Consider the following 16228-nt stretch of genomic DNA (forward strand, 5'->3'; position numbering starts at 1 on the left):
GGCACCTCCAATCTGAGTCAGGGTGACCTGACTCCTTTCTGTGGGACATCAGTCTTAATGTACAGCACTTTTCCATTCCCTTACAGTAGAGCCTAGCTGCAAGGGAGGCTGGAAAAGCAAGTTTCTGGATTCTACCTTGGGGAGCCAGAACTCATCGGATAGGGGATTATCTGAGCACAGGAAGGGTGTTCAAAAGGCATGGGGCAAGCAGAAAACTTAACAAATGTCTGCTACAGGTGGATACTACTCTTTCCTAATTATATCAATGAGAAAACAGTCAGAGAGGATTAATCACTTACCCATGGCCACCCAAAGATGGTGGAGATAAAATGATGAAAGCAGGCATTTGTGCTCCAAGTCCCTGGTACCCAACAGCCCCAGCATACTGGAGAAGGGGTTGGGTCCTTTTGCATGTGAGCACGTGAAATTCACCACTGCAGAAGAGAAAGTAACCTGCTAGGATTATCAAAATCTGTCACTTCCAGAAGCTACAGCATTGACACTCTCTCTGAGATATAACATTTAAATTTTAATTGAATCATTTTCTTAAATGTTACTAGACTTTGCCTCTCAGAGTTGGGGTTTGGGTCCAGCCCATTTGAGCCCCTCTGCTCCCCTGATGCTGAAAGTGGGCAGGGAGAGCTGAAACCTTGTGCTCACGGACTTTTCCTTCTGCCACTCATGCTGGTTGCCATGGTTCTGGAATGGCCTACTAACTTGCTTGCGGGTATAGAATACTAAGTGATTTCTACAACCAGGTGCTTTTAGAACCAAAGTGGAAGGTAGAGAGCTCAATAGAAAGTGGCCTGGGCGCATGGTGGTGGGCATCTGTAATCCCAGCTACTCAGGAGGCTGAGGCAGGAGAATCGCTTGAACCCGGGAGGCAGAGGTTGCAGTGAGCCAAGATCAAGTCTCTGCACTCCAGCCTGGGCAACAGAGTGAGACTCAGCCTCAAAAAAAAAAAAAAAAAAGAAAAGAAAAGAAAAGAAAACGAAAAAAAGAAAAGAGAAAAGAAAGTGGCCCCGGCAAGCTAGCTTTCGGTAATATCCTCACTGTGGTGCTGCTTGCAACGCCACCATTCACAGTGAACTCATGCCTCTCACAGTTTGCATCTGCAGCATGTTAAAGCGAAGCAAAAAGTGGTGTCGAATCTAGAATCTCCTGGGATGCAGATGCCAGTGTGACAGCCTTATTTATCATCACAGTGTACTAACTTTAAAGGGTTCTCTCACCAGTACTGGTTATTTGTGTTTGCAAGTTCGGTCATGCAGAAATAACAAGTTCCTCCAATGCAGAAGATAGGAAATAACTGGAAACAATGTTACCTTGGCTCTGCTCTCTCTCTCCCAGTTAATGGGCTCTCTCTCTCAACCCGTTATTTTGGAGTCAAATTGCCAAAACACAAATCAGCTGTTTCAGGATGTGGGCTGAGAACTGTACATTTCCTGGGCCAGGGTATCAGGCTCCCTGCTGTAGCAGCCCCTTGACAAGAAGATGGAACCAGGGCCCCATGTCACTGTCCCTCTGAACTCTCCCACACTGCAGCAATTGCTGCTTTGGAGGTTTCTCTTTAGGAACTAATTTCCTTCTTGATGTTAAATGTCCCTCTTTCAGGCCAGTCATTTCACAAGGCCTTCCATTTCATGTGTTACACAGGGTAATGACCTCTCCCACCTCATGGAGGCACTGTGAGAACACACTGAGTAATTCATATAAAGGCCTTAGACCGGGCAAAGTTGGTTAAAGTTGCTGAGTTAAACTTGTCTTATGTCTTTAACTCAATTTTTAATCAGTTGCTACCAAACGTCCTCGAAATGTTAATATGAATTTAGTCTGTAATGTTGTTAGAAACCCATCATTAGTTGGGGGTCGTGTCCCTGGGTTGCTGCCCAAGCCATCAACCCTTCCCAGGCCAAATTTACCAGGGGCAACAACTGGGAGAACTTGTTCTATGATCCAAGACTTCAAATTTTAAACCGGTGCATGTAAAACCTCAATGTGCATGCAAATTCCCTAGGGATCCTGTTAAAATACAAATTCTGATTTAGGAGGCCCAAAGCAGAGCTGGCAATTCTGCTCCCAGGGTATGTGGACCTACAGCTCCTTGGTCCACACTTTGAGTGGCAGGGCTCTAAACAATATATACTACAGAAGTGTACAACTCATTGTCCACCAGCATCACCATAACAGAGACACTTGTGGGACTGGGTCAGAAACCTGTTTTAGAAAAAAGTTTCAAGTCATGGTTGTGAACCTCTAATCAGAGCAGAATTCTCATTGATCTATGTCCTCCAAATGCTCAAACGTTTGCACAATTAAAAGAGGTCATCAGTTGCCAGGAAGGTGTTGTTGCTATTAAATTAACACTATTTTGAGACAAATCAATGCTAAGTTGAACTTATTTTCTGTCTTGAACTCATTTTTAAGCTAATGGTTACCAAAAATCCTTAAAATGTTAGGTTGAGCCATATAAAGTTTTTGATACAAAACTTCTTATTTTTACTTACAAAAACAGCAGTGAGCCAGGTGCTCATGCCTGTAATCCTAGCACTTTGGGAGGCTGAGGTGGGTGGATCACTTGAGGCCAGGAGCTGGAGACCAGCCTAGGCAACATAGTGAAAGCCCATCTCTGCTAAAAATTCCAAAAAAAAGTTAGCCAGACGTGGTGGTGCATGCCCGTAATCTCAGCTATCTGGGAGGCTGAGGCACAAGAATCACTCAAACCCAGGAGGTGGAGGTTGCAGTGAACTGAGATTGTGCAGCTGCACGTCAGCCTGGGCAACAGAGTGAGACCCTGTCTCAAAACAAAAAGCAAAACAGTCATGTCCTGTGGTTCAAACTAAGAGTTGTGATTTCACCTAATAAATTAAACTATCACTGCAGTGAGAAAACAACCTTCAAACCAAGAGACAACTTTCCTCTTCTGTGTAGACTTCTGTGGATGACTTAACAGGCTGGAATTTGTGTGTATTGTCTGAGAGCTCCTGTAACTGAGATGATGAATAGGAGCAATATTAACAAAATTATCTTGGAAGCAGTTTCCTACTTTCAGAAAAGCTTTCTTAATTATCAGGGCCAGGTGTGATGGCCCACACCGGTAATCCCAGCACTTTCAGAGGTCAAGATAGGAAGATCGCTTGAGCCCAGGAGTTCGAGACCAGTCTGGATAACGTAGTGAGACCCCCATCTCTATAAAAAATAAAAACTTTCACCAGGCATGCAGGTGTGCACCTGTCATGTCAGCTACTCAGAAGGCTGAGGCAAGAAGATCGCTTGAGCCCAGGAGGTCAAGGCCACAGTAAGCCATGGTCACGCCACTGTACTCTAGCCTGGGCAACAGAGTGAGACCCCATCTCAAAAAAACAAAACAAAAATCAGGTTGAAAAAAACATGGTACCTTGGCCAGGCGTGGTGGCTCACGCCTATAATCCCAGCACTTCAGGGGGTTGAGGCAGGTGGATAACTTGAGGCCAGGAATTCAAAGACAAGTCTGGCCAACATGGTGAAACCCCATTTCTACTTAAAAAAAAAATACAAATATTAGCCGGGTGTAGTGGCACATGGCTGTAGTTCCAACTACTCAGGAGACTGAGGTGGGAGGATCCCTTAAGCCAGCGAGGCAGAGGTTGCAGTGAACCAAGATCGGACCCCTGCACTCCAGCCTGGGCGACACAGTGAGACTGTCTCAAAACACACACACACACACACACACACACACACACAAAACGTGGTACCTTAGGCAGTGACACCTGTCAAGATGGTTATACTAGATTTTGCAATTTTCAAGACTTATGAATGCTGAGTTACTGAGTTTATGACACTCAACACACAACTGAGCAAAGCGCAGTTTTCATAAGGACCAAATTTCTATCTAACCCCGGGGAGAAATTACTGCACTATTTTATTGTCTACTGTATGATATTATTGTCAGCAAACTCTTTTTTTTTTTTTTTTTTTTGAGGCGGAGTTTCGCTCTTGTTACCCAGGCTGGAGTGCAATGGCGCGATCTCGGCTCACCGCGACCTCCGCCTCCTGGGTTCAGGCAATTCTCCTGCCTCAGCCTCCTGAGTAGCTGGGATTACAGGCACGCGCCACCATGCCCAGCTAATTTTTTGTATTTTTAGTAGAGACGGGGTTTCACCATGTTGTCCAGGATGGTCTTGATCTCTTGACCTCGTGATCCACCCACCTCGGCCTCCCAAAGTGCTGGGATTACAGGCGTGAGCCACCGCGCCCGGCCAGCAAACTCTTTCTATAAAGAGGCGAATAGTAAACATTTTAGGCTTTGAGGACCACGTGGCCTCTATCATAACTACTAAACTCTGTTGTTGTAGCATGAAAACAGCAACAGAGGCTGAGTAATACTGCAACGATGGCAATAATTCTGGAATCCCAATATAATCTTAGAATGTAAGGTCATAGTTACTGTTACAAATCAGTCAAGGTAAGCATAATATGCATTTAATTGTTTTTCATCCTTTTTAATCTGAATTACCAAATTTTGGAAATACTGAGGAGAAAACATGGTTTTCTCTGTGACTAAGTTTTCTGATACAAATCTGAACACTAATTGTGAAACTGTTTCATTTTAAATCAACAGTGATTTAAAACTGTAGATTGCGTTTAGTGATTTATCCAGATAGTCATGTAAAAAGCCTCAGGAAGTTATCAAGGATAATAATTTTGTTTCAAAAGACACAATAAAGAGCTAGTCAAAGATGTGAGGAAAGCAGAATGTGTTCCTTTTTGAAATCTAACATGATTCTGTTCCAATTTGGGAACCCAGATTTGATTGGTCCTGCCTGCTTTGTCCAGGACAGTCTCTACCTGATCATTTTCCCATCAGTTTCTGCCCACCTCCTAATAACCACCTCTTTGTAGCTGTACTTATAAAGTGGTGAAGGCTCATTGTACATACTGTAGTAATAAACAGCAATAGAAAAGAACTGCAATCAATCCATGTTACAAGCCTTTAAATGGCAACACTGGACATATGCATTTCAGCCTAACCTCCCCATCTTTTTCTGTTCTTTGTGCTGGGAGTAAACTGTAGCCTGATGCTTTTTCCTTCTGTGGAAAGCGCCCTCCTCCGAAACCCACCCTTCCATGCTCTAACGCCTCCTCTGCATCCTATCAGATTTGACACATAATAGCCTCTTGGCTCCCTCTCTTCATCCTGTCACTGTCAGGTGTGACTGTCACCTGGCTGTGGTGTTTGAAAAGGGTGCATTGCATCAGGGTCCTGGTCCTGCACAGCAGAGACGAAGCAGATGTTGAATTCAAATAAAAGGCCCTTCTTTGATGAGTGAAAGAGAAGAATAATGAATTCAGGTTGATGTTGCCAGCATTATCATCTCCCGCTGCGCGATGCTTGGACTGCTGTTTCAAACCACAGGAAAGGAGCGGGGAATGCCTGGGTTCTGAGGAAGGGGAGGCGACTCTGGGGAAACTAGATGCAAACTGTGTCAACAAGTTTCTCAGAGACACTGGAGGAGCTGCACGGTATACGCATGACATGCTGGAAACAGGCTCTCAGTAATCGTGCCTTTAAATGTGTCCTGCTGGCAGTAAACATTCTGTAGGTTTAGTTTCAATTTAGTGAATGTTGAATCTTCTAAGGATGGTTTGTCTCCATGTGGGCTTCTGTGAGGAGCTAGAGAAACAAACATTGTTGCGGATGCTTTGTGTGGAAATGCTACCAGGAAGACCACACAGGATAGAAATCTTCAAACCAGACAGACACGAAGGCAGTCACCCCAGAACCCATCTGCTCACCATATACACTGCCAGAAGGAAGTGGCATGTCCTGAACATTCCACTTTCCAGATGCTACCCAGCAAGTCTACAATCTAAGTATATGGGGTACAAATGATGGCGGTTGGGGCTTAGGATATGTAGGCGTGTGTTTGAGTTACTGAAAACAAGTTAACTGATTTCACAACACATGTTCGAATGTGCTCTGTGATTCTGAGATGCATATCAAGACTTAATAATGACCAAAAAGTAGTTGTGATTGATAAATTTGCAAGCCAGGTTGATTCTCTCATCCGGCTATAAGAAATCAATTCCCTTCACCCCAAAGGTCCATCGCACATGGCTTGCTGGGATGACACCTCTCATCCAGCGCTGTGGCTTTCAAAACCCAATCTGGCCTGTGTTAATTTCCTCCTGCAGGTCCTCTTGAGGAGTATGTCCAAAGGAGCAGGACTAGGCCATCTTCAGAAAATCCTCTTGCCTGGGAAGTTTCCCTGATGACATCAAAACCTGTAGCTGGTTGTTTGTAAAAGGTGACGGGGTGTTGAAAAGGATTGATCTGTTTCCTTAGCAGTGTCAGAAGGAGGCGGTAGTTCCCCAGTTCTCCCAGGGGGGAAAAAAAAAAGATTTGCCTATTCATCAAGATCATTGGGCAAGTAGGTACCATCCATCTCTGGTCCCTTCTTCCTGAGGAGTCAACATACCTGGCCTCACTTGGAAACCTCAGCTGATGAAGGTGCAAGGGGACACGGGGAACTCTAGGCTGCAGCCCGTCAGAGGATGGTCCTTCGGCTCTGCCTATTTGTGAAGGGTTCTTTATTCTAGGATCACTGGGCTTCTGTGGGGCTTGTGACCAGGTCTCCTTAAGTTATAGAGCCAGCTCCCACTGCTGAACTTGTCTTTGTGTTGCTGATGTACCTGCTAGTGACACTTGCTGTATTAGAACCCAGGAGTCATGAGTACACCAGACTTTCCCTGTGAGTACTGGTCATTTAATACTGCAGGTGGGTAGTAGAGAAATGACATCTCTCCAATGGATATGATGGGATGGAACTCGAAGATGCCTTTCGCTGCTCTCTTTCTCGCCTGGGTGAGATTTGGGGATGATTAGTTTCGGACTGTGTTGCCAAAAGACCCATGAGATGTTTCCATCATTGAAGATGAGAGCCTAAGTGTCTTTAGGTCACCACTTTGTGCTCCCTGCTTTGGTACCTCCCTGACGATCAAATGGAAGCAAGATCCCTGCATGTTGCATTTCAGTTGGTTCTCACATGGGTGTGTTTTACCACCTTTGGGTTTCTCTCTACAACTCAGTTTCCTCTTCAATCTCTAAATTCCATCACTTGTAACTTTAACTACCAGAGTATTACAGCTTCCTTTAGTCTGTCCATCAAAGAACCATAACTAATCCTGGCTCTGTAACAAGCTAAGTGGGGGACTCATCTTATCCCATATATGATCCCATAGACTTAGCCCTGGGTCTGTTTGCCAGAAAATTTTTACAAGACCTAAATGTCCATTCTGCAAAAACATAGCAAGTTTTGCTCAAAGTAACCCTGCCACAGGCCAGTGGGTTTGTAACCAATCCTAAATGCCATGGAACAGCGCTCCTGGCAAAGAGGAGTGCCCGTGTATGTGAAGAATGCAGGCCCCTCTGACCTCCTTACTGCCCATCCTCACTTGGGCTCAGGAATCTTCCCCAGATGTTCCACAAAGGCTCCAGATGCCCTCAGGGCATCGGCCAGGAGTATTATCTGTGGCTTACTGATGAGGAGACTGAGGCCATCTGGAAGCCAAGTGACTCAACTTCAGAAAGCCAAACCTTGTTCGAGGCCCTTTTCTCTTTTGCAAGACATTTGATACGTGAAGAATTCCTGTAGTGTTATTGGGTCGCTCAGGGTGGTTAGGAGACAATTCTGCTTTGTTCTGAAGACTCTATGGATGGCTGTGGAGCTCAGCCCAACTGGGGGTGGAGGCGGCCACTCACAGAGCAAAGGGAAGCCAATAAGAAATGTCGCCCCCTCCTCAGCAGCATGCTGGCAGCGACACGCCAGGCACATTCACCTGCGGCTAGTGTTGCCCTGGCTGTTTCATACCCACGTCTCTGCAGGACTCCAACATGACCACAGGTGCCCTTGTGGGTGGCACATGCCCACAGGTGCCCTTGTGCCCTTGTGGCACATCCACCTGGCTTATGTTGCATACACAGCCCTGGCTGATGTTGCATACCCACGTCTCTGCAGGACCCCAACATGCCCACAGGTGCCCTTGTGCAGCTGGAGTCCAGCCAGCCTCCTGGCTTCATTTCTGCTCTGCGAGATCTGGGTACTCCCAGATGGAACCCAGCGACAGGCTTCGGATGGGCTGAAAGGTGCGATCACTTCGTCCATTGTGCTACAGAGAAGGAAGGCGTGCCTCCAAGCACAGGCCTCCGAGTGAGTCACTCAGGTCAAACCCTTGCCAGTACAACGTTCCTGCTCTGAGGGCGGCAAGAACCCCAACGTTTCCAGGCCTCCAGGGAAAAGGTAAAGCAGGCAACAGGAGAAGCTGCCTTGAGAGGACATTTAGAACTCTGAAGAAAGGGCTCAACCAGCGTGGTGTGCAGCCGCTCTAGCCACAGGCTCACTCTGGAACCAAAGGAATGCCAAACAGCCTTTTGTACGTAGCACATTTGTATGGAAGCAGAGAGGGGTAAAGGCACTGGCAAAAATCAAACCTCTTCCGTTTTCTTCCCTCTTTAGCTCCTCCCTCCTTAACCTTGTGACTTTTTCTGACCCCCTTGGCTTTTCACCCCCAAATCCTTGCTGTGGGATGGTGTGGGATTCTCGGGTGGTTTCCATGGATGGCCTTCCCAGTTTGCAGCGTCCCCAGAGCACACAGAATGCCCACAGCCCCCTTCACAGATTTGGTACAAAGTGTGTGCGCTTTCACGTGATGTCCTTGGAACTTTATGAACTTATTATCCAGGGAGGCAAGAAAAACGGGAGAGAGCCTGATTCCCTCGAACAGAATATTCTGCTAACTCATACTGTATTACGATAGAAATTGACCAGTGTTTTCTATTTCTACACGGTTCCATCACCTTCAACATACTCCATTTACTCTAAAGTTTCCTTCACTATCTCACATCAATGAAACTTTTCCATTTTAGAAAAGGTATATGTGGTCCATTGAAATAAATTTCCACAAGGGATGAAGGAACATGTTTGTGAACAGCCAAATTATATTTACCCTCATGAAGTGTATCTTAAGAGGAATTTATGTTTTGTGATTATGGTTGAGAACCACAGTGAGCCCAACGCAGTTACAAGCTACCATTTCTGCAGCTAAGTCTGGGTTCGCCATGTGTGGCCAATCTTCCAGCTTTTCAGGAAACTTATTGCCACAGAATGTGCATACACAGACCCTCAGTTTGGGGTATCTTTTAATGTGTGCTGTAACTCAGAATATTTTCAATGTTCCCATATTACTGTTGCAGGAGGGGAGAAGCATCAGCCCACACATTTGAGTTTTTCTTTGTTTCATTCAAAGTTTTCAGGATGTTATAAATGCTGCTCTACCCCTGTGCTTTCACATTGTACCAGCCCTGAGCTTTTTGTTCTTTTATTTTCCAAGCTGGGAAAATATGTAGTCATCAGTGATAAAAAGCAACCGGCAGTTTGTCCTGGAGGCAACTTACCTGTAGTGGTTTCTCCTTCATTGTTATTCGAAGGCCGTTTCCAGAGCTTCACAAAGGGAGGAATATTCCATATTCCTGCTAAATGAGCCTTTGGCTAAACCCCATCCCACAGAAAACTTGAGGCTCACAATCTGAAAATGTTCTCTTTCCTCAGTGTGTCCTTCCAAGTTCCTCAAGGACTGTCTTTCCTAGTCTCATTCCAGCTCCTCTTTGGAGATGCAAATCCCTTTACTGTGCAGATTTCTAAAATCTTTTTGGCAGGCAAACGTTAGATTTAGCGGGCCTCAGGAAAAAAAAAAAAAGCAGCAAAAACACACAAAAGGAACACGCACGCACAACTGGGAGGTTTAACACAGCTCTTTCATCAAATGTTTCCAAGTCAGAGGAAAACAACCCAAAATATTCACTGGTGAGAGTCAGAATTGTTCTTCAAAGAGCTGAGTGACACATAACGGAAAACATTGTAATTACCTGTTATTAAATTTAATACCCCAAACAGATGGTGTTCCATTTTCCCCCCAAACAGACTGCTCACCTGATTGGAAAATTATTTCTAAGCCCTTACCCCCAGTTGCTTCACTTCCCATTGCATCCAAATGGGAATGGGTTTGCCCCGGTACTTTGCAGGTCTCACGATAAAGTCGTTTCTCCTTTCTTGTAGATGCTAAGGAACAAATACTACCCACTTTATTTATTTGAAGAATTACTGTCACCCTGAGCCCCAAATTGTTGGGAAATGAAGGATTTGCTAAATGAAAGTCGGGTGAAAAGACCAGCTTCTTTGATGCAGATTTATCGGAAAAGATGCCCAGGGTCTTCATTCCAGCCCGCCTCCTGGCACATTACTGAGGCCCCCAACAAGGCTTGCTTCGGCCAGCCAGCCGCTCTGGAGGCTATACCCTCAGGCTGCCGGAAGGGCAGAGTCCGGCAGCTGAGGCTCAGCTCTGAAAACCTACCACCCTGGTGATGGTGGTGGTTTCTTTTTTCCTGATAAAAAATTGTTAGCTTTTAAGAAATCATCAGAAACCCTACTTTAAATTCGTCCTGAAAGCATATGATGCAGAAATCAGGCCACCACACTTTGACTTTGAAAATATTTTATTTGAATAGTAAATAGTTATACAGTTGAAACAGTTCTATTGAAGCTTTCTATAAATAGCTAACAATTACGAAAATAATGTATGTAGAAAAGAGATTGCATTGAAAAGTAAGAGCTGTCGGTTGTACAAGGGCCCTGGGGACCCTCGAAGCAGAATAAATGGTAGGTTGTCTGTAATTCACTCAGAGATATAAAAGTTAAAACTTTAAGCAGATCCCTTTAGAAAAAGGCTCTCTTCTAAAACGCACAGTGGAATGTCAAGAGTGGCGGGGTGGGGAGAGGGAAGCGCATCAAAAAAATCTGCAATCAAATAATATCATAATCTTCATAATATAAATAAATAAAGAATAAATAACAATTACTCATAAATCAACATATACATTTAGAGGGAACTGATAGTCCTACCTCAACAAAGATGATCAAATCAAAAAGTCTTACGTGAAACACTGAGGCAGTTACTACAGCATCTTCAGGACACTCCCTTCCCTCCCCCCCAAAACAATCCCAACAACAGTTCAAGGCATTTGTGGCTATACTAAAGAAAACTCTTTTTAAGCAATTTGTTCACATACAAAAAGGTAAAGCCAGACTCCAGCAGTTCACAAGCCATAATAAAGCTAATCGTGTGGGAAGTTCAATTTACAGCCTGTGAAATATAAAGGCATTTATTCCTCAAGATTCACTCAAAACAACCCGTACGCTACATACATAGAGAGCAGAGATTGGTAGGCGAGGCGAGAGTAGAGCGCATTTCTAGACCATGAACACAGCGAATACTAGCAAGAAAAACAGCTTCTCCCCGCCAAGGGGAGGCTTCCAACCACGAGACAAAACGCGTACAGCTCTTCTCCCTTGTACGGAAAGAGACTGACTCCTGTTGCGCCATGGGGGGATGGGGGTACACAACGTAAAAGTGGGGGTTCCAAAAGGAGTCACAACGAGAGGTTGGGGTTACCGTCACGCCACACCGAGAAGCGGAGACGACACTTTCACCCGGTGGTGGCGGGGGCGAGGTTCCCCCAGCGCAGACTGGGGTTCGGGCGTGCAGGGCGCATTCTCTTTGTGGGTCTCCAAGCGAAGGCACAGTTCCGGGGGCCGGGGTGGAGGGCGCGCTCTAGCAGGCCGGGCGCACTGGCACCTGCAGGAGGATCACCTGTCTGTTCTCGGATGGGTGGCACTTGTTGATGTGCCGCGTAAGGCCGGGCGAGCTGTAGAAGGTGGCCGGGCAGTACTTGCAGGGAAACACCTGGGCGGCGTGCAGCAGGCGCAGGTGGCGCTCCTGGGCGCCCTTGCTGGGGAACGACTCCCCGCACACAGGGCATAGGTGGCACTCGGCGGACGGACTTAGGCCCAGCAAGCCGGCTGCCTCGCTTTCGCCGGCCGCCTCCTGGGGCGCCTTCTCGTCGGGGCCGGGGTACAAGGCCAGTAGGTCCTCGGCCGCGGGCGCTGGAGGCGCGCCCTTGGCCTGCAGCGCTTGGTGGTGCGCCAGCAGGTGCTTGCGTAGGTAGGCCTGGCGGCGGAACTTCTTGGCGCAGTGGTGACACTCGTAGAGCCCGTCCTCAGAGCCCGACTCGGATACGCCGCCAGGGCTTGGCGTGTCCCGGTCGCTGCCGCCGCCCGCCGTCTCCCGCGCCTCAGCCCTGGCTGCCGCTTCCGGCTCCGGCGCGCGGGCGGCGGCGGGCGCGGGCCGCGGTTTGTGCCAGCGGCGGTGGGAGGCCAGGTTGGCTGGGCAGCTGAAGACCTTGGCGCACTCGGGGCAGCGGTACTCCACGCGCACGATACGCGAGCACTTGTGCTGCGCCAGCGCGAACGGGTCCGCGTACTCCTCCTTGCACAGCTGGCAGATGAACTCGCCCAGCGGCCGCGCTGCGCCCCCCGCGCGGCCCCGCGGCGCCTCCACCGGGCCCTCCTTGATCTTGAGCCCCAACACAGGCGACGTGGTCACCTCGTCCTCGAAGTGTAGCTTGCGGATGGCCTTGGGCTTCTTGGCGCCAGGGGCCTTGGCTGCCTTGGCGGGCGGCTCGGCGGTAGCGGCGGCGGCGGTGGGCGGGGGCCGCTTGCCAGGGGGCCGCAGGGCGGCGGCGGGGGGCAATGGGGGACCGGGGCCCGGACCGCGGGCCGCCTCGGCGCCCGCCGAGAACGCCGTGCCCATCTTGAGCTCGACGGGCGCAAAGAGTAACGCATCGCCGCCGCAGGTGCCGCCGCCGCCCGCTCCGCCTGCGCCGCCGCCGCCGCCGCCGCCGCCCCCTCCGAGCAGCGCGGCGGGCGTGGGGAAGGACTCGGCCGAGACCGGCGAGCCCAGGTTGAAGCTGCGCTCGAAGTACTTGTGCTTCTCGTGCTCGCGGCTCACGGGCCGTGTGGGGCTGTAGAGCGGCGCAGGGTGCGCGGCCTCTGGGTTGCCGAAGTGCGCGGCCCGCTGACCCGGCGGGGGTGGTGGCGGCCCGGGCGCGCAGGCGAGCGCGGCGGCGAGCGCTGCATGGGCGCGCTCCGCGGGCGGCGGCGGTGGCAGCGGCCCTGGGCCCGAGTTCGGCGCCAGGGGCTCGGCGCGGGCTCCCCCGCAGCCGGGCGAGAGCAGCAGCGCACGGTCGCCGTCCTCGCCGCCGCGGACCCGGTAGGACACGGGCGTGGACTTCTTGCTGCGCTTCACCAGGAAGCCGCGGGGCATGTTGGCGCGGCCCGAGGGCACAGCACTCGTTCGGTCCCCGCTCCGCGCTCGGCCCCGGCGGCCCTCAGTGCCCTCGGCCCATGGCCCGGGCGCGGCGGCTGCGGGACTCGCGTGGCGCCTGCGGCGGCTCGACCCAGCTCTGCGCCCTGCACGCGCGTCCCTGTCCCTGGGCCGGGCAGCCGCTCCCTTTTAACGGGGGGAGGGGGCCATTGTTCTCGCCTCCCGCTTCCCCCGGAGCCAATCAGAGCGCCTACAGCTCCTCGGCCTGGTAGGGTGGGAGGGCGATGGGGCGGCCAAAAGGGGGCCTGGACTCGGGGGTCGCCCGGTAGGTGCAGCAGATGTACCTGAGGGCGCGGGGCCCCCGCGCGAGCCCCTCGGCTGCCCCGCCCGGCGCCGCCGCCCCGCCCGGCCCAGGCACACGCCCGGCCCCGCCTCCCTTCACGGTCTGCTGCTCCTCTATGGGGAGGCGCACGTGCCTGGGCTTTGTGTCTCTCCTCCGGGGGGCGCGGAGCCGCCAAATGGGCCCGTCCATCAGCGCGACAATGCACGCCCCCCTCCCGCACGGGGATTACCCGCGGGTCGCGAGCAAAATAGCAACAAAGGAGAAGAATGGCCCCAAATATGTCAGGAGGGTTCAATCCGCGAGCCGGAGCCCAGGGGGAAGTTGTGCGCGCTGATTGGGTGGGGGCGGGGGTGCGCCGGGGTGGCGCGGGGAGATCGGGGCGTCGGCGGAGGCGCACTGGCTCCGCGTGGTGTTTGGGAAATAAACAAGAATCCGAGAAAGCCGCGGAGTCCCGGCGGCCAAGAGCCCGTACCTCGGACAGATAGGCCCCGGGACCCAAGGGGGGTTCCGAGTGTGGACAGGGGCCAGGACTTCTGGCAGTGGCCGAGAGCGGGCGATGTTTGTGCTTGCAGCCTCGGCGTGACTACGGGGCTCGAGAAGGTTTCTTTCGAGTTTGAGAAGGAATTGGCATGACCTTCTCAGTCTCCAGAAAGCGCGGGGCTGGAGCGGGGTCGTGCTGGGCTGGGCTCCCAAAGGAACGTCAATTTATGAACTTTTGGGTTCTTGGAGGCTCGGGAGTGGTATCTTTGGTGGGGTCCGGCCGAGGCCTCCTGGAGCGTCCGCGTGGTTTGGGGCTGGAGTTGGCCAAAGCCCGAAGCGCGCGTCAGCCTCATGCACCCCAGTGAAGTTGGTTTTCTCCTCCCCGCGCGGCCTCATGCATTTTCATTCCGAGCGGGCATTTTGTTTGCCGGTTGACATCAGATGCTAAATCAAGGGCTCCAATCAAGGCGCTGCGGAATAAAGGGGCCGCCTGTCTGGGCGCAGCCCCCCCGGAGCCGTGCCCCCTTCACCTTTGTGAAGGAAATTAACCTCCCACTATTGAGCGCCGGTTGCGGCCAATCTGGACGCAAAAGAGACGCGTGCTGGACTGGGGGCGGGGGGGCAATCTGTCCTCTCAGGCAGGCTGCGGCCTCGGCGAGGACATGCCGCCTCCCCTGTGCCACCAGGAAAACACAACAGCGAAGACACCCCCAACGCCCTCCCCAGCCACCGTTACGTTTGGACCCAGACTGGTCCACCGGCCTCCGTACTCTGTCCAGCCCAGACCCGAGGGTCCTCAAAAGGCAGAACCTCCCTGGGACAGGGCAGAACCCCACGAAGTGCATAGTGGCCCTGATTGTCCATCACTGGGGAACAAATGGCCACGCCACAAAAAATGTCATATACTTTGAGGAAAATGTCACTTTATTGAAAGAGAAGGAATTATTTTTCTGCAAAGCTTTGTACACCAGATATTTTGCTGAGTTTTACTTTCGATATATTCCACTGAAGGTATTTAATTGTTTTGGATTTTCCCTCTGAAAATACCCTGTCGTAGAAATTAAACATGTAAAAATAGAGTCCACATGAGTCATAAGTTGTGATGGGGAGAGTTGTTAGGCTTAATTAAGGGGTTAATCAAGTTGGGCAATCAAGGGAAATTTTATGTTTGATAATTTTATGTTTGAAATATTTTAACCTACACACTGAAAAGAGAAGAATGCATATAATGAAATATATTTTGAAAAGTCTCACCCTAGTTTTCAAAATGCTGTGGTGAATGGTAGTTCACTCCCCGCCAAAGTTAGGAATCTTAAAATGAGTTTATCTAAAATTTATAAATACATTTACATCTAAAAGTAACTGATGTCATTTCCTTGCTCTTGAGCACTGATTAATATTGCTGATGAAATTAGAAGTGGGAAAGGGATTCCGAGACAGCTTCAGCCAATTTTATTTTCTAATCACGAATCCCATCTGGATTGTAGAATAATACAGGGCAGGGGCTTGGCCGGCCATATTCGGTCTTGCATATGTAACACTCCGTCCATTCAACAGATAACAGAGTTAGTCACCTTGTGAATCCTTTAAAAATAACAACACCCACAATTGTAAATAAACCATGGGGGTGGTGGACCACTACCAGCAAAAAAAAAAAACTACTCCTGCCTGAGTGAATTCAAACAGGGCTCTGAATTTAGCCAAGGGAAACTATTGAACGCTACTGAGATAACAGAGATTCAATGAATCCGTGTCTTTTTATTTGTGGCTTCTAGTCTTGCCAGCCGAAATGAAATCTGCTTTCAGACGGGTACAGTCAAAATAAATGGACACCTGAAAGATACTAGTATTGGAAACTAATTTCATCACCCCTGGCTGGGAAAGAATTAGGCTGCGCGCGCGCGCACGCACACACCAGCGACCTCCAAGCAGGTGTAGCACAGCCCGGGCCGTGGATAGCAGCCGCCTTCTGCTGATTTTCTCAGAATCTGTGCGCCCGCAAGGATGGGGACATCGGGTCGAGATATTTCTCTTTGCCTGGGAAGGACAAACAGCCACCGCACCGCGCCCCCGACGCGGTCCTTGGCGCACGAGATTCGGAGAAGCGGCCGTGTTAAGTTAAGTTTGGAGAAACACTCATCGTGGATTTGTCCCCCTCCAGAGGGGCTTCGCGAAAGTCAATGAGCATAAAGATCCAAGGCAGAGGCA

General features: G+C 50.1%; 1 protein-coding gene across 1 annotated transcript; it reads right to left on the reverse strand.

The window, feature by feature from the left end:
- Positions 1 to 8548: 8548 nt before the first annotated feature.
- INSM1 (INSM transcriptional repressor 1) lies at positions 8549 to 13361 on the reverse strand. The gene has a single exon (XM_003933229.4). It carries the CDS (start codon positions 13195 to 13197, stop codon positions 11647 to 11649), a length of 1551 nt encoding a protein of 516 aa, XP_003933278.2. The 5' UTR covers positions 13198 to 13361; the 3' UTR covers positions 8549 to 11646.
- Between the last annotated feature and the right edge of the window lie 2867 nt (positions 13362 to 16228).

This window comes from Saimiri boliviensis, chromosome 9, assembly GCF_048565385.1.
Source record: "Saimiri boliviensis isolate mSaiBol1 chromosome 9, mSaiBol1.pri, whole genome shotgun sequence".
NCBI classification, from domain to species: Eukaryota; Metazoa; Chordata; class Mammalia; order Primates; family Cebidae; genus Saimiri; species Saimiri boliviensis.

Excerpts from the sequence above, each read along its gene's own strand:
- INSM1 (XM_003933229.4), bottom strand. The coding sequence starts at position 13,197 with ATGCCCCGCGGCTTCCTGGTGAAGCGCAGCAAGAAGTCCACGCCCGTG.